Source organism: Peromyscus californicus, unplaced genomic scaffold, assembly GCF_007827085.1.
Source record: "Peromyscus californicus insignis strain IS unplaced genomic scaffold, ASM782708v3 Scaffold_8__1_contigs__length_139910024, whole genome shotgun sequence".
NCBI classification, from domain to species: Eukaryota; Metazoa; Chordata; class Mammalia; order Rodentia; family Cricetidae; genus Peromyscus; species Peromyscus californicus.
The window spans coordinates 78,735,918-78,759,682 of NW_026294606.1; the positions used below are offsets into that span (position 1 = coordinate 78,735,918).

Here is a 23,765-nt window from a genome sequence, read left to right on the forward strand (position 1 = left end):
CATTTTGTGTGGGTCTGCTGCTCCGCCGCCGCCGCCGCCGCCGCGGGCAGCGGAGGGCGCGGGCCTGGCGGCGGGTCGGACAGGGGAGTTAACACGTACCGACTCCTCTTCCTTCTCCATTCCGGTGGGCATCTGCGGCACGGCCCGGTTTATCGAGGCGTATTCGTGCAGGTCGGGCAGATCCTCACAGCGGAAGACCGGCAGCGGCTTCGAGGCGTCCAGCGCCCGCGCCCGAAACGACAGTTTACTCATCTCAGGCGCAGCAGATACCTCTCCGCTCTGGGGAAACGGCCCCGGCCAGCGGGATCATGGAGAACCGGGGTTTCGGTCTCCACTCGCCTGCCGCTGCCGGGGACTTGGGGGCGGAGCGCAAAGCCCGCCGTCCGGGCCCTGACACCAGCCGGGAGGGTGGGAGGCTGTGCCGCTCCGCGCCTCGCTCACTCGCTCTCTTCAATACGCCATGGCCAACATGGCGGACATTAAAACTCCACTGTGCGCTCTTCAGCCAACCCCAGCCATTCCCCACACTGCATCGCGCAGCGGCGCGGGCACGCGCGGGGGGAGCGCGGGCTCGAGCGGGCGCCGGCGCGGCGCGGCACGGAGCGCGCGTCCCGCCAACCCCCGGCCCGCCGGCCCGCCGGCCTCGCCTCGCCTCGCCTCGCCTCCCCGGCTCCGCCCGGCCGCCTCGCGCCCGCCCTGCGCGGTCCTCGGACGGGCGAAGGTGCGACGAGCTCTCGGCGCCCCGCGCGGGCCCTGCAAAGGCCGCCGCCGCCGCCGCCGGGAGCGGCCGGGATGCTCGGGCCTGCGTCCCCGGCGCGGGCACCTGTCACCGCGGGGCTGGCCGCGCAGGGCGAGCGCAGCGCAGTGCGGGAGGTCCGGGGACTTAGAAATAAAAATGCACGTGAAATCACAGGCTGACTCGTAGGGCAGACAAAACTTTGAGTTATAATTCTTACCAGGTTCTGCATCAAATCAGTGGCCAATCTCCCATCCAAGGCTCTCTATAAATACCACTTATATATTCAGCTCCAAAGTAGCTTTTTTTCCCCAATCCTACGTTTTATTCACCCCTTTTAGTTTAACGGAAGCAAGCTGACTAATTACCGCAAATTGTAACAATCTTTGGTGCAACACTGTTTCCAAATCCCAGAGCCAGTCCTGTATTGCTAGCTAGCTCGAGCATTTCTGCTGTCTTAGAAGAAACGTGACTTCAACGTAGACGGAGGTTCACACTCTAGCCATCTGTTCTCCGGGAAACTTTTATAAAATCGAATCAAAGACCTGTGGTGGTTCGGCGGCCACACCAGAAATAAGAGATTAAAAGTTAATTCACTAAAAAAATAGATGTTTATAAGACTGTTAATATTTGGTTTGTATTATACGTGAAAATAAGTTCTCAGATATCTCTTTTCAGTAAGATATTTTATAAACTGGGAAGGCTGTTAGGGTGGATTTTAAAAGTCTGGCGGCAAAATTTCAAATGTTCATCACGATTTTAAAAAAGTGTTATGAGTCTGCTTTCTTCCCTGAGGGCTACATAGTAAAAATAATCACTACTTTTAAATACAGGGTTTGATACGAACTGTTAATTAGTTTAGCGTGCACAGGCAAACTATCTCTGAGGTTTGTTTCTATGTAACATTAATAGGACCTTTGTCCTAAAAGGGCATACTTTGCTACACTAGACCAGGGGCAAGCGGACAAGCAGAATACAGACTGCTGTTCTCCAAGATTATCCTACCACTCCAATACTGACCGCTCGTTTCTGCGAGGCAGCAGGACTTTTCACCTGCCTTTCCTCCAGCATCTAGGGTCTAACTGCCTCTCCCGAGGATGAAAACCAATGCTTATAATTGGAACTGGCAGAAGTGGTCTGCAGCCTAGGGAGAGGCTCTATTTAAGGATTCACAAAAGGTTTGGGAGATGATATCCGAGTGAGATCATGTAGCTAAGCATGGGTTATGGAAGGGGAGAAGAAAGGGAGGGAGAATGAGGGACAGACACATCTCAGAGCCATGGAGACCATATCATATTCCTGGAACCTAAAGAACTGCCAGATCCACCATGGAACATAACCCAAATTTAGCCAGGTTCAACAGTCAGGGAAACATGGGCTAAACGTTACAGTGGCAGTCCTCTGGCCTGTAATATTAGGCTACTAAAAATCCTTGTAGGAGAATTTATAGTTGGGGAACCGAAGATTTCAGAAGACAAAATAGTGTCTACTGAGTGAGCCAAGGAAATAAATTATTTTGATCTTCATTGAGATGACAACCTAAGGGCTCCCATGAAGGGATTTGGTAGCATGCACAAGGTCCTGGGTTCCAATCCCAGCAATATAAAACAGACTGACAAGCAGCTTGTGGATATATGCTTTCTACATCCTACATCAGCAGTAATGGACATGGCAGAAATAATTTTTTTTGTTCTCTAGAAATTTTCAAATCATCCTTCACAACAAACTTGGATCTACATGCAAATCAGTGTGCCCTTTACATACAACATGCCTGCTAAGGAGCACCTGTTTCCAATCAGTTCCCATCCATCTCCTCGTACCCTAGAATCCAACTCTTAGGTCCTTCCATGTTTCCCGGGGCCCAAAGGAGTTCCACTCCTCTGCTGCATTCACATTCACCTCATACCTCCTCGTCCCGAGAAGCAGGACAGAGTAATGAAGGCTCGGATCTAATTCTCAGTTCTCCTACTCAAAGATTCCTTAGGAGGAAAAACCACAAGCCCTGCACTACCTTTTTTGTTTGTTTGTTTTTGTTTGTTTTGTTTTTGTTTTTCGAGACAGGGTTCCTCTGTGTAGCTTTGTGCCTTTCCTGGAACTCACTCTGTAGCCCAGGCTGGCCTCGAACTCACAGAGATCCGCCTGCCTCTGCCTCCTGAGTGCTGGGATTAAGGGCATGCACCACCACCGCCTGGCGCCCTGCACTACCTTTAACTCTCTCATCCATTTTTCTTTTTTACTTAAAGCTCCCCAGCAAAAGCTACATGAAATTCTCAATGCTGCAAAAATATATACCAGTGCTACATGCTGAATACACTTAATTTTCCTCAAATGGAAACATCTTTAGGAAGAGATTTGTGGTCAAAAGAACTATAATTCACATCACAAATAGATACCAAACAAAGAGGTGATAATGTGTAGGGGACATGAACGAGAGAGTGGTGAACCAAACGTGGTAGCACAGGGGAATGCAGAAGAAAGAAGTCAGGGCAGGTGTGGTGGGACACACCTGGAATTCCAGCACTCAGGAGGCTGAAGCAGGAGGATAGCAGTGTTGCAACCAGCTTGGACTATAGAGGAGACCCTGTCTCCCCCCACCCCCCAAAAAAACCAAAACCAAGCCAGCAACTTTCTCTCTCTCTCTCTCTCTCTCTCTCTCTCTCTCTCTCTCTCTCTCTGTCTCTCCCTCTCCCTCTCTGTCTGCCTGCCTGCCTGCCTGTCTCTGTCTCTCTGTGGGCGTGGCACCAGACAAGCTGATCAAACATCATAGATGGCAGCATGGGATTTGGTTCCCGAAAGATGGGGAATGAAATAGTAGAAGAAAGAAAGGCATTAGTGGAGGAGCTGAGCCATATGAACTAGACAGAGGAGGAGCGACTGCCAGGTACTCAGGAAAATGGAAGTTACTCAGCCAGGGGATAGAGGGGGCTCCTGCAACAATCCTGTTAACTAGCAAGGAGAAGTGGTGGAATTTGAATGGACAGGGTCGAAGTAGAAAGTAAAGAGATGTAAGTCTCTTTGGAGTGGGATTACAGGTGCTCTTGCTGTTGGTTCTGAGATGGGGTCTTGATGTGCAGTCTAGGCTAGCCTGGAACTCACAAGCCTCCGCAGTGCTGGGATGCAAGTGTTGAGAGTCTGTCTGTTGTTCTTTGCTGTGAGATGCAAGATTTAATCAGTGGAAATAATAGTTACTTATAATATCATCGCCCTGATATTAGGAGCACAGTTCAAGCTGTGCCTTTAGCAGGGCTTCACAGTACACACCACAGGTCAACTTGCCTGAAACCCAACTTCTATTCCACGCTCTCTTTACCCAAGTCATATGTCTATAATTGCTCTGTATTTTGCCCACAGGGAAAGCTTAAGTTGGGAGTCAAGCCCCCTTATGATGCTGCTAACATCACTTCTCATTACCCACATCAAGCTCTTCACTGGTCAGTCTTACCAACTCCAGCAATCAGCACAGCTCTCCTACCTCTAGGTTTTTATTCATGCTTTTCTAGCTTCTTGTCCAGCTCTAGACTATCTTTAGAAATTCTATCTTACAAGAGTGTCTTGAATATTAAATGAAACAATATGAGAAATGCATTTAGAATGGTCCCTGACCCACAGAGAACAGTCCATAGATACAAGTCATTGCTTCGATGGCACCGAGAATAGAACTGATGACCTCACACATCCTGGGCAAGAGTTCTACACTCAGCTTCATACATACTCTGTCCTTTTTTTTTTTTTTTTGGAGATGTTTTCCCTACATATTTAGGTTGGTGTGAACTCCCCATCCTTCTGTCTCTGCCTCCAAGCGCTAGGATTACAGGGACATGCCACCAGATCGAGCTAAGACAAATTTTATTATCCTTCAAAATCCAACTTAATATCACCTCCTCCATGAAACTGACAACTTAATTCATCTAAACTCTACTTTCTAATCTGAAAACCAAACAGTTAGATGAACTCAACAATCCTTAAGCCTACATGAACCTTTCTTTCTCTGAAGTCAACTCTACTTTAAGACAGTAAGAACAATGCCCATCACTTACTGCACATTTACTACACTCCCAGCAATGGAAAAGAGCTTGGCAAGAATACTTCACTGCTTCCGCAATAGCCCTATTTGATGCGTCTGCAGGGTTCGAGAGGGTATGGGAGTTGCCTACAGTCATGAAGCTGGTGAGAGACAATATGGGGGTTAGAATACAATCTCTCGTTCCCTGACTTTAGAGGGGGAGTCTCAGAAATAAGACTTAAGTGGGGAGGAAGAACATAAAATGGGGAGGAGGGATGGTAGGGTACAAAGAGCTAGCTAGATATTGTTCTTTGGGAAGGTAGAAGAGACATGGATGCGTTTGTACTAAAAGCAAAGAGTGGTACAGATGGACTGACTTCAGGACAACCTTCTCACGCCTAAGAAGACATGAAGGCAGGAATGCAGAGTAATACAAAGAGTTCAATTCTTTGATAGGACAACAGGATTAAATGTCATACTACCAGGTCAGTTAGCAGGACTCCAGCTTCCTCATTCCTGGGAGCACTTAACAAATATTTACCAAATACTTGATTCAGACTTAGGACCAAGCCGTCGGTGCTAGAGAAATGAGCAAACACCGTATGTATAACCTCTCAAAGGGAGATGCTACTATTGCATTTAACTGGGGAAATAGGAAAATAATATCTTTAAGTATGAATGGGCTAATTGAGAATGCTGGTACTGAGAGCATTGTGCAAAAGCAGTGGTACTGAGTGAACATGTTTTACTTAAGGCAGTAATTTCCCTTACCTTGTTGTTTTTTATTTCCATAATAAGTCACACAGAAACGACAGTAAGTAATTCTTCCAACATAACACAGAATTTAGACTGAGTACCCTTTATGATGTGTTGGGGTTTTTTAAACCGAGAAAACACTAGAAAGGAAATGTTACAGTTTATATTGCAATATATTTAATAGAGTATCCCAAAAATCATATCTGCATGTGATTTATACCTACAATTTAAAAAACTTCATGAAGTGATTTCACCAATATGGACATTAAAAAAAAAAATCTCATCCATCCCATCTTATTGTGTAAAGTACATTCTAAAGTTATAGAAAACCTACTTACCACCACACAGATTTTGTCAAAATTCAGAACTCCTATCCCTCTAAGGGTGAGTGAATTTGACAGTCTTTAAGACGTGTCCCTTCAGTTCCTATAGGCCATGGGTTTTTTGCTCACCCTACAGGCAGGCAGCTGAGCCCTTGGATTGCATTTTAATGAGGAGTCCACCTGTTATAGTGGGAGAAGTGGAGGAAAGCCCAAGTTGGAAACCACTGAAACTTGAGCTTGAATAGCAGTGACTTAGTGTTTAACCGAGAAACCAGAATTCTTTTCTAAGTCATGGATCTGAACAACTAGGTGGCCCAGAAGAATAAAATTCCATCTAAAAAATATTTTAAAATGTAAGAATTAAACTGTCTTCAAAATATTTGGCAGAGTGTATCTCAAGTGAGTTGTGTTAAGTACTGTAAACTCATTCATCCTGCTCCGGGGCTCATGTGAAGCTTGGAGTTCAGGAAGGACCAAAACGTCAGTCAGAACATGAGGAAGACATTGAGCTTCAGTGAACAAGTCTCAAGCACCTTACAATGCTGAGTAGATGGGACTACCAACCTGTGTGCCATTTCCCAAGGAACACACGTGTGAGTCAATAAGGCACAGTTGGTCATAGTGAGTCATATAGTTGGCACAGGAAGGGTAAAGGAGTAAAATCTGAAGGAACAGAAAAGCTACCAGTAACACAGTGACCTATGCGAATGATCACACAGGTGGGCTGCTGGGAGATGAGCAGGCATTGGAGAAAGTGCCCGTACACTGAATTGCATTCGCTTCTACAACAGCATGTGATTTTCTTCTAGTTTCTTTCTAACCCTGGGTGCAGAATTATCTTTCCGGCCATCCAATAAGCTAACTTTAGTGAAATGGAGTGCTGTTTTTCACTGTGTCTATTTTCACTGACACTTTGAGTAACATGCAGAGGAACTCTGCATCCAGTTCCTCGTCACCTCCACAGGAGGGAGAGAAAGTGAAGATTTCAAACCCATGGAGTAAGATTACAGGTGACAGAGATGAGTCACAGAGCAAGAGGAGAAGAGTGCAGAGGATGAGCCCCAGGGAATGCGCGGGAGTCCAGACAGCAGGGGAAGAAGGGTCAGAGAAAGGACTAGAAGAGAGAGAGTCCAGAGAAGCTTGGAGACAAGCTGAGCTCATCAGGAGAACAAAGGGAGGAGCTGGTCACCAGAGAGGAGAGGATCATTTCTATAGGGTGCTGTGTGCAAACAGGAGTTAACAAGTGGGTTGGAGGAATGAAGGGCCGTGGTACCTGAGCACCTTAGTCATCCATCGGCAGGCCAAAGCCAAGCAAAATTTCCACTCATTTCCAAGTGCCCTCCTATATGATTTTCTTCACATTTATTTATTTCTCTATTGTGGGAGGGGAGGCAATGCCACGGCCCACGTAGAGAGGTCAGAGGTCAGTACTCTCTCCGCCTGTGGATCCTGGGCACTGAACTCAGGTTGTCAGGCTGGGCAGCAAGCACTCTTCTCAGCCACTGAGTCATCTCGCTGGCCCTGCCCTCCAATTAGACTTTTGTAGTTTGCTGTCCTTAGAGTTTGAATTTGAAATGTCCCTCACAGGCTCATGGATTTGAACACTTGGACTCGGCCAGTGGTGCTGTTTTGGGAAACTGTAGACCCTTGTGGACATGGAGTCTAGCTGGCAGACATAAGACTTAGAGGCCTTTTGAGGATTCTGTGCTAGCCTCGATCCCAGTGTGGTTCTCTGCTTCCGGGCAGTGCCATGGAACAAGCCCCTACTACCATGAATTCAGCCATGTCTTCGTCACAAGATTGACCTTTCTCTTTCAACTGTTCTTCCCCTAAGTGCTCTGTCTGCTATTCTGTTACAGCAACAACAAGGAAAGTAACTAATTCATTCACCTGCCAAAAGGAACTGAAGCTTAAGTATCAGTCCAGGTTGAGGCCCCAGCCCGAGGCTCTCAGAATTCACCCTCATGGCTCCCTTACATGAAAAGGACGCATTCCGCACAGGCATGCATTTTGTACATCCTCCTTCTGGGTTCAAAGATGCAGGAGCTGCTGCACCAAAGACCAGTCTGCCTCCGGGAATTACAGACAGAGGTAGAATTCACATCCTGATCTGATTTCCTGAGATCTGAGTTTTCCAAACACAGGACACATAAGGTCAAAGCCAAGGCAAGTGGTGCTGTGTTGACACCTTGAGATGGGGTAACATATTTGTTTAATTGATTTATTCATAAGGTTAACATTTTGGTGTTTTCATCTCTGCCAATCTTTTCGGGCTTGCTTTGTTAGTTTTGGGTTTACTTTTTCCTTTGCTTGTTTTACATTATCAGAGTAACACTACATATTCTTGATAAAACTACTGCGATCTGTTTTATGGCCTTTGTATCTCCATACAATTTGAGGATGTTCCCTTATTACTAAATATGTTTTTAAAAGTATTTGATTATTTTTCAGACAGGGTCTCACTGTGTAGCCCAAGCTGACCTCAAACTTGCTACCCCCTGCCACAGTAACCCACTACTGCTATGTTCAGCCTAATAGTATGCACCATAGTTTTCTTAAGCATTATCCTTTTTAGGGACCCTTCCTGTACACTGACTCTTGTTTACTATAAAGAACACAGATACGAACAGACGGTGGTGGTGCATGCCTTTAATCCCAGCACTCAGGAGGATCTCTGAGAGTTCAAGGTCAGTCTGAGCTATAGAGTGAGTTTCAGGACAGCCAGGATGATAGAGAGAAACTGTCTCAACAAACAAACACATATAATCTTAATAGGACACTTACGATAAAAAAAAATGACTTAAAAGTTTCATGGTTTAAGACAGAAAAGAATGAATGTGTGGTTCTTTGAATAAAGATGATTCTGTGTCTATAAAAATTAAGGTTGACAACAGTTTTTCATCTTGAGTAGCTGGGAAAAAAACTTGGTCTTAAATACTAATATTTCTTTCCAGATATTAATTTGGCATTTTCCAAAAGTATGGTTTTATAACACACCAGTCCAGATACTCTTAAGACAAGAGCTACCTATAATTATATAAAAAACCAGCCGGGCTGGATGCGTAGCTCCATGGGAGAACACTAGCCTAGCATGCTAAAGACCCTAGGCTCCACCCTTAGCACTGAAGAAATCAATGAATACATGAACTTACAAGCCTGGAAAATTACTATAGATTACACCTTGCCCTTTAAAAAGTTGTGGATTCTGCAGGGCAACCTGCAGAAAGAAACCGTATGCTTAATACAATGTATCTCAAATGTACCTGAATGTACCTATAGCACACTTTGGCAAATTCTAGTCAAGACAACTCAAGGAAACAGAAAATCTCTAACCACATTATGCATCTAATTATCTAAGATGCCTGATCACAAACTTTGAAAAAGCTTGAAGATCTATATAGCCATAAAGGATTATATTTATTACCACTGGTTAAGAGTTTTTAAATACTATTTTGTTTTTATTTTTAATTACGTGAGTATGTATGAAGAATGTGTAGATCCCCTGAAGTTGGAGTTAGAGGTGGCTATGAGTCACCCCACACAGGAAGGGGGAACCGAACTGGGGTCCTCTGCAAGGGCGGCAGGTGTTTGGAACTGCTGAGAGTCTCTTCAGAGCCTAAGATTTTTATCCTAATAATAAACAATGTTAAGCAAGACATTTAAACAAAGAACCGGACAGAATTCCTACAGAAACTAGAGCAGATCACTACTGCTACACTCCACAATAAAACTCTCTATCTAAAAAAGTTCAGCTTTATTTGATCCTCAAAACTTCTCAAAGTGAACTCTGGTTGGAAATTGCTTTACTCTAGGCTAAGCCCTTGGAGATGTTCTTTCCCATTTCAAAAGCCAGGAATCATAAAACCTTTCAGCAAGGCTGTCCCGAGGATTTGATGAAATACTTCATGCAAAAAGAGTGCCCTGAGCCAGCTTCTTTTTTTCTTTTCTGAGTCAAGGTCTCACTGTGCAGACCAGGCTAGCCTAGAACTTCACCATACAGCCCAGGCTGGCTTCAAACTAGTGATCCTCCTGCATCAGCCTTCCCAGCGCTGCGATTGTAGGTATGTGCCACCTTCACAGGACCCATTTCTAAAGGACATCTGTACCATACTTACTTTACTTTCCCCAGCTTTATTTTTATCCCTTGTTGCTGCCGGGGAACCAAACCTGGACCTCACTCATGCCAGGCAAGCATCCTATCCACGTCCAAGCCACGCCCACAGCTCTGCAATTTACTTTCTGTGTGCTTGGCATGAAAGGTAATAGTGTTTGTAAGGGCCTCAACTCCTTTAAGTAATGAAACAATAAAAACCCTCAAACCAAACACCTACATGATATTTTATAGAACTGGTGTATGAAAGCCTGGTATTTTCATAGTCTACAGAGGTCTGTCTCCTTTGATTCTTTTCCATTTAGCAGACGCGCACCATTCAGGTGAGGAAGGCTTGTACAAGGAGTGCCTCCCCTGCTCTATTCACCTCACTGTCAGGTGATGAACTGTCAACTAAAAGGTTGTCCAGTGACTGCTCAAGCTCCCATGGCCCAAAGCTTCCAAGAGTTACCAGGGGGAAACTGCCCAGCTACTGTTTGCCTCGGGGAGAGTGCAAATGGTTAAGTAAGGATTTACATTCAAAACACCCATAGGACCTGGAAAGGACAGTAGCTTCCTGGGTTGAAGATCTGGATCCCAATCTAATATCTACTATTTGCCATGACTGCTCTGGTTTCAGCCCTAAGTGTCCTTGAAAGGCTTGTGTGTAGAAACCTCGGCTCCCAAGACATCATCAGAGGTGGATGCTGGGATACTGACCCTGAGCTCATCAATGATTGACAAGACATTCATAGACTTGTGAGGGAAGGGGTTCTGCTGTCAAAGTGAACTCTTTCTCTCCCTCCCTCTGCTTCCTGACGGCCGTTAGGTGAGCAGCTAAGCCCCATTACATGCTCCCAACCAAATGGTACACAGCCTGCCACTGACGGACTAAGTTACCACGGGCCACAACCTCAAACATGTAAGCCAAAGTAGATCTTTGCTGCTGATTTTCTCAGACATTCTGTGATATCACCAGTTGACTAACACAATGGAACTACAGAAATGATTCTTTCCTGAGTGGGAAGACTTTATGTGAGCGGTCTAAGGAATGAAATCTCGGTCTCTCTCCTCTTAGGCAATTATCCAGAACAAAAGAGATAATAGTACAGTGAGAACCATCTCTACAAATTCCAAAGTGCCATACCAATATAAGGACGAGCAGATGAGTCCATTCAGTTTCAACAGGGTAGCTGGGAGGGAAGGCATGCAGCCCTCAGAACAACACAGTAGAGCATAAAATCCATGCCCCGTTCAGTGCTCCCAATTAATCACAGAGGACATAATTGCTAGAAGGTTCTTCACCCAGTTTCCTTTCATACGAAACCTTTAAAACCATTTTAATTTTTTTTGTTTTGTTTTTCGAGACAGGGTTTCTCTGTGTGGCTTTGTGCCTTTCCTGGGACTCACTTGGTAGCCCAGGCTGGCCTTGAACTCACAGAGATCCGCCTGGCTCTGCCTCCCGAGTGCTGGGATTAAAGGCGTGCGCCACCACCGCCCGGCTCATTTTAATTATTTTAATAGTCTCTTCTTCCTCTTTTTAATTTATCTGGCCATAGTTCATCATTGGGCTTTAGAGAATATCCAAGTCAGGCCCATTATTCCATAACTGCTGGACTGTATTTATACTAACCTTTCAGCCATCCAGTCCTTCTTTCCCTTGAAGAAAACTGTAAACCTAGGCCTTAGCACAAATTGCAAACTTTAAGTCAGTCTCTCTCTCTCTCTCTCTCTCTCTCTCCCCTCTCCCTCCACCCCCACTCCCTCTCCATCAGTCTCTGTCTCTCTGTCTTCCTCACTAAGGATGGATCCCAGGGCTTTGTGCATGCCAGGCCTTCTGTATCTCTAGGAAGAGCTAGTTCCTGGGTACCACCTCCTATTCGAGGCAACGTGAACACACACACACTGAACACACACACACTGAACACACACACACTGAACACACACACTGAACACACACACACTGAACACACACACTGAACACACACACACTGAACACACACACACTGAACACACACACACTGAACACACACACACTGAACACACACACACTGAACACACACACACCGAACACACACACACTGAACACACACACACTGAACACACACACACTGAACACACACACACTGAACACACACACACTGAACACACACACACTGAACACACACACACTGAACACACACACACTGAACACACACACACTGAACACACACACACTGAACACACACACACTGAACACACACACACACACACACTGAACACACACACACACACACACACACACACTGAACACACACACACTGAACACACACACTGAACACACACACACTGAACACACACACACACTGAACACACACACACTGAACACACACACACTGAACACACACACACTGAACACACACACACACACACACACACACACACACACACTTCTCCATACCAGGCTTGGGAATACCTGCTCGCACTGCCCCTTTCTAGTCTTCCTTGTCTCAAGACAACTCCCTCCGTCTCTGTTTTCTGGAGTTCTTCCAATGCTTTTTCCAGATAATTTAAAGTTCACGACCTACTGGAAGAACAGTGGTTCTTAAGCATCAACTGTGAACAAAATTTTTAATTCTCAGTGGGAATAAAACAAATAATTTTTTTGTAAGTCTAAAAGAAGAGCATGGGGCTGGAGGGATGGCTCAGTGGTTAAGAACACTGGCTGCTCTTCCAGAAGACCCATGATTCCTACGTTAACGAGTTTGTGAGGAAAGGGCTTTGCTGAAAAAGAGAACGCTCTTCCTCCCTCTCCCTGTGCTTCCTGACAGCCATGAGGTAAGCAGCTTAGCTCCATCACACACTCTCTGCCACGAGGTCATGCCTCGCCACAGGCCTAAGTGACCACTGAGTCAAGTGCCACTCCCAGCACCCACATGACAGTTCAAAACCATGCAAAACACCACTCAAGTGACCTGACGCCCTCTCCTGGCCGTTTTAGGCGCTGCATGCACGTAAGGCACAGGCATATGTGCAGGCAAAATGCCCACACAAATAAAAATAAAGAAAAACATGTTTAAAAGAGCATGATTTCATGATACTGCCTCCTCCTGTTGTGTTTCAATGACCTGTCTTAAAAAGAAGAAGGCATTTCCAGCCATGTGATTTTTTTTTTTAGAACTGACTTACAAATAAGCTAAAAATTAATCCATAACGATCATGGTTATTCAGGAGCATCTTCTTTTAAAGGAATGAGGTTCCAATGTCCTGTTGCCAGCCAGCTGTGTGATCTCTGCCCTCTCCCCGTGTTGCTGGGCACCAAACCCAAAGCCTTGCTCATGCCACACCAGTGCTCTACACTGAGCTACACACACACACACGCCCGACCTCGATCTCCTGTCTCCCTGTTCTCTACTCTGAAAACGATGAATTCTTGGTGATGACACTTCAATTTTCTGACTACCTCTATTCTCCCGTACGTAGTTCATAGAAAAAAATGACATATGAAAAAAAATTAAATATTGAAAAACAAGCCAAGCCAAGCCTTTGAGAAGCCAAGCCCGTGCTCTCAAACGCACCTTACTTTCTTTGAGTGCCCTTTTCTTCTAACCTTTGTGATCACATCTATATTAAAATACTTTAAATAAAACCTCCAACTCCGGTTCATTAAAAAAGAAGAAGGAGGGGCTGGAGAGATGGCTCAGCAGTTAAGAACACTGGCTGCTCTTCCAGAGGACCCTGGTTCAATTCCCAGCACCTACATGGCAGCTCACAACTGTCTGTAACTCCAGTTCCAGGGAATCTGACACCCTCATACCAATGCACATAAAAAAAAAAAAAAAAAAAAAAAGAAGAAGAAGGAAAGCTAATCAAAGATGTTCAAGGGTGAGTGAGGTAGCCTTGTGGGTGGAGTACTCGCCATGGGGGGCTTGATGACCTGAGCTCCATCCTGGGAGCCCACATAAAGGCAAAGGTGAGAACCAGCTCCACAAAGCTGTCCTCTGGCCTCCACACATGGGTCAGGACACCCCCCCCCAAACAATAATAATGAGTAAAACATTTAAAAAGCTTTCGAGATCTGTGATTTGTAGTGAAACTATGCTTTCAGTATTTCCTGATAGTATGTATATCTACGTGGTAGACAAAGGCTAGTTTAGAGTTTTAAGAGTCCATTAAATAAAATCCTGAGAGATGCTTCAGGGACAGGATGACTGAGTCAAGGGAGAGAGGGTGCATTAGGAACCCCTAACACTTGACAGCAGACAAAAGGGTTTTCTTTTCTTCTTTTTCTTCATCACTGGGGATCCAAATCAGCGCCTCTTGCATGCTGAGTCCTCATCCTGCTCTACAAAAGGTTCCTACAGGATAGCTGGATGTAGCTTTGTACTGTGTGATCAAATGTGACTTGAGGGCTCCAAGCAGCTTACAAACAATCATTAAAACTAGAAAAGGAGGATGCAGGATTAAAATGAAAAGAAAGACAAAGACTTCATAACAAAGGCTGACACGGAAATGATTCAAAAAATAGTCTGAGGAGGGGAAAAAAATCTGCAACTAGTGTGACAGTCTTCCTGAAAAAGGATGGAGAATTTCCTTGTAGCAGGTTTAGAAAATAATTAACACATGAGTAAGTCAAAGAACCAAACAATGACAGAATCACTTCAGCCAACTGAGCAATCTGAAGTGTTACATGTATAGAGAATCAATTTAAGTCGGCACAAAAAGCTTGATCATGTTTTATATAACTCAGCTTTTCTGATCTGGTTTACCAAGCCCTATCCCAGGCCAGCTTTGTGTTACAAACCACAGGAGAGAACAAAGAAAAGGATGTTTTTGACCTTGGTCAATTTATTTCCTGTTCACATAAACAGCCTATGCTATTTTTATACCCTATTTTGAAAGGTACCGTTTGTTATCTTTATGCTTCCAGATTACAAAATTATTTATTGAAACAAAATATGGGTAATAGTTCATAAATCTACAAAGTAATTTATTTATATCTAGCTTAGGCCAAAAGTATATTTACCGTTTCTGGTTCTCGTTAATAAAATTGGAAATCAATATCCAATAATCACAGAACAGTGCGGCCCTAATTAATTTGGTCTTTTAAAGAGATAAACGAGGCATATCAATACACATAGAAGGCGGTGAAACACGGGAACAAGGTGCAGCGTGCAAGGACAAATTACAGCCTGCAAACACAGGCAGGGTGCTGAGAATCAGGGCGGGGGGGGGGGGGGGGGGGGGGGGGGGGGGGGGGGGGGGAGGGTGTGCTAGCAGAGAGGGGAGGGTGGAGGGAGGCAGAGAGGGAATTCCAAACTCAAGTGGGCTTCACTTAATGCCGTGTTGACAAAGGCAAATTGCAGCACATAGAAAGGGTGTTTAAGAGGAAGGTGGGAGGGTTCAGGGGATACAGGCACTCACTGGCTGGGCAAGCCTGACAGACGACCTGAGCGGACTCCTGGAACCCACGTGGTGGAAGGAGAATCCTTTGACTTCCGTGTGCACACCATTGCACACAAATTTGCATGTGCAGTCATGCGTGCTTCTGCGCACGCATACACACACACACACACACACACACACACACACACAAATAGGTGTATAAAATAATTTTTAAAGGTATATGAGGAAACTTTCATTCTTTTACAGCTAACATCACTAATTATTCAAACATTTAAAAAGCTAGCACAAGGTGAATTTCGGCGGCAGTATTTGAGTAAATTTATTGCAGACAATTTTAAATGTAGACATTATGAAAAGTTTCACTCAAAGTCCAACAGATGGTGGCCATGGTGGCAAATGACTATCAGTGCACTTTAGGAGGCTGAGGGTGGAAGAAATGGAGTTTGAGCTACAAAGTGAGATGCTGTATAAAACAGCCAAGAATAACACCAAAAACTTGTACAGTTACATGTCTGAAAATTTAAAATTCTATGTATTACTTAGGTAAAATAAAATGAACATTCAAATTTAAAATGGAATGGTGTGTTTGGTTTTGAGACAGAGTCCCATGCCATTCCAGCTGGCCCTAAGCCTCTGGTTATCATACCTCTGCTGGGATCAGGGCATGTGCCACTACATCCGGCTTAATTCATTATTCACCTGCAGTTTTATTTTCCAGAGTGACTGTGCCCATTCACTGTTTTTTAACAGTGTAGCTGAATACTGGAAAAATGAAAGATCTGGGGCTGGAGAGATGGCTCAGTTGTTAAGAGAGCGCACTGCCCTTCTAGAAGACCTGATTACAGTTCCCAGCACCTACATCTGGTAGTTCACAATCATCTGTAACTCCAGTTCCAGGCGACTGGATGCTCTCTTCTGGCCTCTAAGAGCAATTGCATTCATATGTAAATTCCCCCCCCATACATGTATACATAAAAAGAAAAGAAAATCCACTTTAAAAGGCAAAATCTTAGAATCATGTAAATGTGTGCTTTCCAGTTGAAACACACTTGTGTGAAGCTCTGGGTTCCTATACACTGGAGAGGAAATGATGCCCAGAACGTTTTCTGTCCTCTAAGATAAACATCTATGCTGCTCTGCCATTAGCCTATCACAGTTAAGCCAGTATTTTACTACCTGTTGATTTCTATTCATTCGGAGGAAGAGACTGATAGTGTTAATATAAGTTGTATTCGAAATATACACTCACAGTTGACAAGAAATGTTAAAGAGACAATCTACAAATTCCATCAACTCTTTGGTGCCTGCACGCTGCCCCCTGCTGCCCTGTGCCTGTTCACTGTTCAACTTTCAATCTTCCCACCTCTTTACCCTCCAGTCAGAACTGGCCAGAGGCTGAGACTGCGGAATGCGGAAGCTTTCCCTTCTGACTGTCGGTGGCAAGCGGATGATAACACACAGAGGCAGTTTCCCCCTCTTTTGTGGGTTAACATCTGGACTGTTCTGGAGGTACTGAGTTCTAGATCACCCTGCTGGAGGTTCCAAGTGCCACCCCACTGTGTTCTAGTTCTTTCCAGAGTCCTGTGTGTCCCTGGGTCTTAACCTATGCTCACAGTGCTTTCTTTTACCTCACATGGCATGTCTGCTGGTCCATTTCTGCGAGTGCAAAGTCCACCCAGCACACAGGGCTCCGGAAAAAGCTGCCTCCTCTAGAGTTGACCCCCTTCCCAAATCAAGTCCTTTCTGCTTTCTCCTTAAACCACAGTTTTTTGTTTTGTTTTTTCCGGAGCTGAGATCGAACCCAGGGCCTTGTGCTTGCTAGGCAAACGCTTTACCACTGAGCTAAACCCCCAACCCCTTGTTTTGTTTTTTTAAATGTGGTAGAAGTCCAATAAAGATTTGCTTAATAGGTGAAAAGGAGATGATACAGAAACTCTTGAAAAGTCTGTTTCATTCACTGGTGTGTGTGTGTGTGTGTGTGTGTGTGTGTGTGTGTGTGTGTGTGTGTGTGTCTGTGTGTCTGTGTGTGTGTGTGTGTGTGTGTGTGTCTGTGTGTGTGTGTGTAGTGCCTGCACATTAAGTCTGTGCAGGTGAGCATCCAAGAGTGCAAATGCAGAGGCCACAGCAATATGTCGTGTGTCTTCCTTGATCACTCTCCGTCTTACTGACTTGAGACAGGGTCTCTGGCTGAAGAGGAAACTCGGCTCTGGTGCTGGACTGGCTGGATCAAGCTGTCTCCAGCCCCCAACACTGAGGTTCTATAAGCATGCCAGCGCGCGCGCATGCGCGTGCGCGCGCGGCCTTTTCATCTGAGGGGTGTGGATTCGAACCCAGTCCTCAGGCTTGTAGCACAAGCGCTCCTACCACTGAAGCATCTTCCCAGTCCCTCACTGACTTTTAATAAAGCCCCTGGAGAAGGCAGCACTCCACCCCAGCAGCCGTTCTAATACTGAGAATCCGTGTGTTTAAATGAGGCAATGGGGGTGAGGGTGGGGACTGGGCTTGACCCAGGGCCTCACATAAGGTAAGCAGGTGCTCTACTGCTGAGCTAAGTTCTCAGATGCGGGGTGATCTTCTAATGCCCATCTTATCTCCTAGAGTTGGGATCTCAAGTTTCCTACAGTTATCAAAGATTTGGGGTCATGGTGGTGCTATGTGGAGATGGTGGAGCCTTTATTTAGGAGGTTGGGCCAAGTGGGAAGACTTCAGATCATTGGGGGCAGTCTCATGGGGAAAGGTAGGGCCACATTCCTTCATTCTCTTTTGCTTACTGGCCATAATGTGGGTCTGCTCTGCCCCAGGTCTCCACTATTACCACCTGGCACCACAACACAGTGAGAGGTCTCTAGGGACAGACCAGAACCTCTAAAGCTGAGCCAGTAACTCTTCTGTCTTTACAAGTTCATTATCTCAGACAATGTTGTTGCAGTGATCATGGAAAAGCATGGAAAGGTGTTTTGATCTCCACAATCAGAAAGTGAGTGCAGAGAAGGTATGGGTGCTTAGGTGCTCCAAATGCATTAACTCACTGTTCTCACAGCGCTAACATGAGGTAGCAATACCACCTGTCACAAGAAACCGAGGGTCTGGGTGATGACCTCACTGGTCTAACATCATCCAGGTGTAAAGGGTGCAGCTCAGAATGCAGGTGAGTACACTCAGGAGTGATTCATTTGTAGAGTATCCTCAACTGGAAGGGAAGAGGTCTAGTTGGCTTTTCTGTATTACCCTGTTAACTGGGGCTCTCTGGAAATAGGGCCATAGAGTCAAACAAACCCCCGTGAGACCTCTGGAGCCCCACCAGGTATGTGTCGCATCTGCAAGAGCTAGATGTTTTACATGACAGAAAGTGAAGCCATGTGGCATCCTGCCATGTTGAAAAGTCTCTGAGGCTTAGATATAAAAGGCTATTTTATATTCTAAAAGATTAAGAAATACAAAATCTAAATATCTGTCCATGGAGTCACCTGTGTGAGAACCATAAAATTCTAATCCAAACTGAGTATGGTGGCACATGACTGAGGCAGGAGGTTCACAGGTTTGAGGTTATCCTGAGCTACATAATGAGAACATGTCTCAGAATATCCAAACTAAAATGAAATTTAAGAATGATTTTAATCTTCCTTAAAATTAGGTAAAGGCAGGTTAATATCTAACTGAAATATGCTCCTGGAATATCTTTAATTAATTAATTAATTAATTAATTAATTAATTTGTTTGTTTGTTTTTAATCACATGCTTTAATCTAATGAGCCCTGGGAAGTAAGTTTTTTTTAAAAAATGATTTATTTATTAGCATTGATGAGTCTGTGTAAAGGTGCTAGATCTCCTGGAACTGGAATTACAGACAGTTGTGAGCTGCCATGTGGGTGCTGGGAATTGAACCCAGGTCTTCTGGAAGAGCAGCCAGTGCTCTTAACCACTGAGGCACCTCTTCAGCCCCGGAATATCTTTTAAATTAAAAACCACAGTGAACACAAGGGAGACCCAGCATGGCTCAGCAAGCTCCCGACAAGGATGCAGCTGTCTTGTAACTAAAATCCCTGCTTATCAGACCCCAGATGCTTGCATGTCACCCGGGAGGCAACTCCCAGGGACTGTACATGAGGGTGTAACTGTCCCCTTAGTAGCTGAGCATGCCACAAGCCAGAATGACTTAGAATGCACAGTGAAAGTACAGTGATCACTTTACTTTTTTGAAACAGGGTCTCATGTGGCTAGCCTTGAACTCACTATGTAGCTGAGGTAGTCCTTGAATGCCTAACCTTTCTCAAGTGCTAGAATTACAGGGAAGTGTCCCCACGCCTAGCTCCTAGGATTTCATTGAAAAGAGCTGTACTGGTTAAGAACAATGGACTAGGTGGAGAAGAGGTCAGCCCACTACACTTTTTTTTTTTTTTTTTTGGTTTTTCGAGACAGGGTTTCTCTGTGTAGCTTTGCGCCTTTCCTGGAACTCACTTGGTAGTCCAGGCTGGCCTCGAACTCACAGAGATCCGCCTGGCTCTGCTTCCTGAGTGCTGGAATTAAAGGTGTGCGCCACCACCGCCCGGCCCAGCCCACTACACTTTTAAGCAGAACATCTACTTAAGTTTGTGGGTCTCTCCCCTGGCTAAAGTCTGTGTGGCCCATGGGCTGTCAGCTTTCTGTTTCCCTTCACAAACAGGCTCAACTGAGCAGTTTTTCTTTATTTACTTTAGCTCTCCTAGGAGATGGATATCTAGCTAGTAGAAAGGGTAGCAGCACTGGTCCACTGACAGCCCTTCCCAGAGTTTGGCTTCGTGGCTTGTTTCAATAGTTATGAATCTACTGACCTAACTTAGAGATCCTCGGCCTCTAGTTGCATAGCAGAGGTCATGAAGAGCTGTGGAAATGCTATGCCCAGCTCCAACACAGATCAATAAACTCAGAATCCCCTGAGGTGGGACCTAGGCATGTTTTTTCCAAGTTTCTAGGTGACCCACATGTAGACAGAAGGCTGGGAGTGTAGCCCAGACATGAAGTGCCTGTTTAGCAAGCACAAGGCTCTGGCTTCCGTCCTCAGCACCACACACGTGAATAAACACATGCACACACATGGACAGCACTGAGAAGTACTGGGATAAGAGTATGAGCCAGCCAGAGTGTGGAGGGTCCAGATACACTCTGGAACAGGGCTACCCAAGAGAGCCTTCGAGAACATCAGAAATGTCTCATGGTCTGTGCTCTGCCTAGTACAGAAGTAACTAAGTAACCACTTGAAATGCAGACAGTATGACTGAGAAACTGGAACTTCAAAGTTTAAATAAATTCAAATTTAAGTGTATATATAGATACATGTAGCAAGTGGACTAGTGCATTGGAGAACCACAGCCCTTGAGTTTTATGCCATTTTAAAGGAGCCGAGTCTGTTACTAAATGGGTACTGAATGATGTGTGTGTGTGTGTGTGTGTGTGCTCGCGTGCACACCAGTAGGCACTGTGTTCTGCATGAGGCGGTCAGAGGACAATTTGGGAGAATAGGTTCTCTCTCCTGCCATGTAGGCCCCAGGAACTGGCCTCAGGTCATGAGACTTAGCGGCAAGCACCTTGAGCCGCTGAGCCATCCCCAGATTCTTTTAGATTCTAGGCCACCCTACTCACACCTCTTTGAAGTTCTTCACACCATTTTCCTGACAAGGACTCCAGCTGAACGGAAGGACAGACTGAAGGTTATACTGGCTTCTGAGGAAGATAAGGACTGTGAATTAGCTTCTTCCTCCCTCCCCCATTCAGTTAGGGAAAAAAAAAAGTGAAGGTCTTCAGAACTAGATGTTCTTTAAGTCTTGTAGTTTAATAATGGAGAAGTGGGGTGATTAAACTCTGGGGAAAGTCCTCTTCAATCCTTGGCATAATACAGTGCTTTCCAGCTGGGGGTTGTGCCTTGGAAGATCTAGAGTTACCAGTGATCTGTGGTGACAGCCTGAGTTCCAGGGCTAAATATAGGTCACTGGCAATGACAGCTTCCCTCTCTCAGGCACTTGGAAACGGAGTCCTATCAATGAATGGGGTTATTCATGGTTGGTGGGATATGAGACCGAGAAGAGCCAGGAACATGGCATGGACAGAGGACTCTTCCCACGGTAACTTACTACTGCATAAAACCAAACTGTGTTTACCTGATTTCCAAAATGACTGGTGAATTGTGAGTTGCTTTTTTGAAATTCTAAAATGCTTTTTAATTTAACAAAGTTTGAGAGAGCAAGAATGCATTGATAAAACTTAGTAGCAATCCAGACCAGGATACTTACCCACTGCCTCGTTTTTAAAATAGATGCAGCACAAGCATGTGAATTGCAATCAAATAAATTTCAACTGTGAAATCAACACCCGTCAAGTCTTGTCAACTATCACTTTCAGTGAGGCCACCCTGCCCACCCTATTTAATACAGCAATATGTATTCATTCATTATATCTGCCACTTATGACAGTTTGTGACCCATTTTTTGAGGCCCAATTAAGTATCATGGCTTATAGCCTGAATGTACCGGGCAGTGTTCTCCAAGGGTGTACCCCAAAGGACTGCATACAGGTCATTTGGGACTGGCTTAAAGAGCATATTCTCATAGAACATCCCCAGACTTTCTGATTACAGAACTGGAAAGGTGCAAGCCAGCACTCTGTGTTTTCATAATCCATCCAGATGAATTTGGCATTAAAATTTAATAACACCCACTGACCTAAAGTATTGTGAATCCTCCCAAAAATATGCCCCAGGAAAAGTCTTCCTTATAACTTGAAGTTGAAAATGACTGAAACATTTTATTATTTTCCTTAAGTTATCATCATCATCATCATCATCATCATCATCATCATCATCGCCAGGGCGTGTGTACATGTGGAGGGCAGGGAACAGCTTTCAGGAGTTCTTTTTCTTTTTCCGCCATGTGTCTCCAGGTCATTAGGAGTGGGCATCAAGCACCTTTATCCAATGAGCCATTTTAGAACCTAAACCTGGCCTCGTATGTTATAAAATAGAAGTCATTATTCTATCTGGACTTAATTTTATGAGTAGTGAATTTCCCTATTTCAACAAGGCTTATTTGCTTTTTGAACGTAACTCATTTTCATAAGTTTAAAATTTGTAAAAAAAAAAAAATCAACCTCTGAACGAATCTCATGAGACATGCTTGATGATGTCATCCCAGGGTACCTTAAACTCAGCATGGAAGACTTTCAGAAGCAGGGCTGGGGCGATCACTCTGCAGGTAAGAGCCCGTACACCACAGCCTGATGACTGAGTTGGATTCCCAAAACCCCAGATGGAAAGAGAGAACCAACACGAGTTGTCTGACCTCCAGGTGCATACACTAGAAACCACGCACGCACCCAATAGTAATAAAGAAAAAGAAAATTTTAAAGAGGCCAGGTGGTGGTGATACATGCCTTTAATCCCAGCACTCGGGAGGCAGAGGCAGGAGGATCTCTGTGAGTTCGAGGCCAGCCTGTGCTACAAAGTGAATTCTATGACAGGCTCCAAAGCTACACAGAGAAACCCTGTCTCGAAAAAACAAAACCCCCCCAAAAAAAAGAAAATTTCAGATGCACATCACTGCTAAATGAGGATCACTCCTCCCATGAAGTGATTATTGGTTATGAAATAATGAATACACTCAGTAGAAAATTATGTAGTTAATAACATACCATGCATTTAAAACATGTCAATTCACAAAATGCAAATTTGCAGCTGTCTACTGTGGCAGCAGCGAAGACGAGGGGAGGCTACAGGCTGTGACCTCAGACCTCTAAGTGCCAACTCTAGTTTTTCATTTACTAGGTAATATGGGTCATGCCTAAAGTGTGTCAATTTCTCTGCCTGTTTCCTCCATAAAAAACGAGTTTAACTGTCCTTTCCTACTTCATGTGCAGATTCCGAGACAGTCAATTGGGCTGTCACCGCCTTTCAAAATACTTGTTCACTTATTTGTGTGTGTCTGCACGTGTTTATATATACCATGTACGTGGTGGTATCTATGGAAGCCAGAAGAGGGTGTCAGATCTCCTGGAATGGGAGTGACAGGTGGTTGTGAGCTGCCATGTAGGGGCTAGGAATCGAACGTAGGTCCTCTGGAAGAGCAGCAAGTGCTCTTAACTACTGAGCCATCTCTCCAGCCCTGGTTGTTCCTCTTTAAATTAGCTCATCTGTGACTAGTCTGGTCACCAGGAACACAGAAGACACTAACACTCATCACTCCAGAGTACGCACACAATTAAGTCTACACAAAGCGAATACGAGCTAATGCCAATGAATTCTGGACACCCAGCAAGTACACACTCTTCTAAGCATATGTCTCTAGCCAAACCCACTGTTCGTGACTGGGTAAAGTGAAGTGTGTCCAGTGACCTCTGTGCTTCTGGGAAAGGACATCTCTCTTTGCAAAAACAGAGTCTCTTCATTTCAAAACTAGAACCCTAGATTGCTGAGTGTATCTCAGCAGCCATCTTGGTATCACAGAC

At 44.9% G+C, this 23,765-nt stretch overlaps 1 protein-coding gene across 5 annotated transcripts in view; it reads right to left on the bottom strand.

Moving 5' to 3' along the window:
- Epc1 (enhancer of polycomb homolog 1) overlaps window positions 1-23,765 on the bottom strand; it is a 90,387-nt gene that overhangs the window by 61,063 nt on the left and 5,559 nt on the right. For 2 of the 5 annotated variants that reach the window (XM_052728872.1, XM_052728871.1), the window contains exon 1: window positions 100-541. The exons of 1 other annotated variant lie outside the window; for it this stretch is intronic. In XM_052728872.1, the coding sequence (XP_052584832.1) occupies window positions 100-252 (153 nt within the window). In that variant the 5' untranslated portion in view covers window positions 253-541. Of the gene's footprint in view, window positions 1-99; window positions 544-23,765 lie in introns of those variants that run through there. 2 more of the 5 variants (XR_008215889.1, XM_052728873.1) reach the window with 2 other exon arrangements.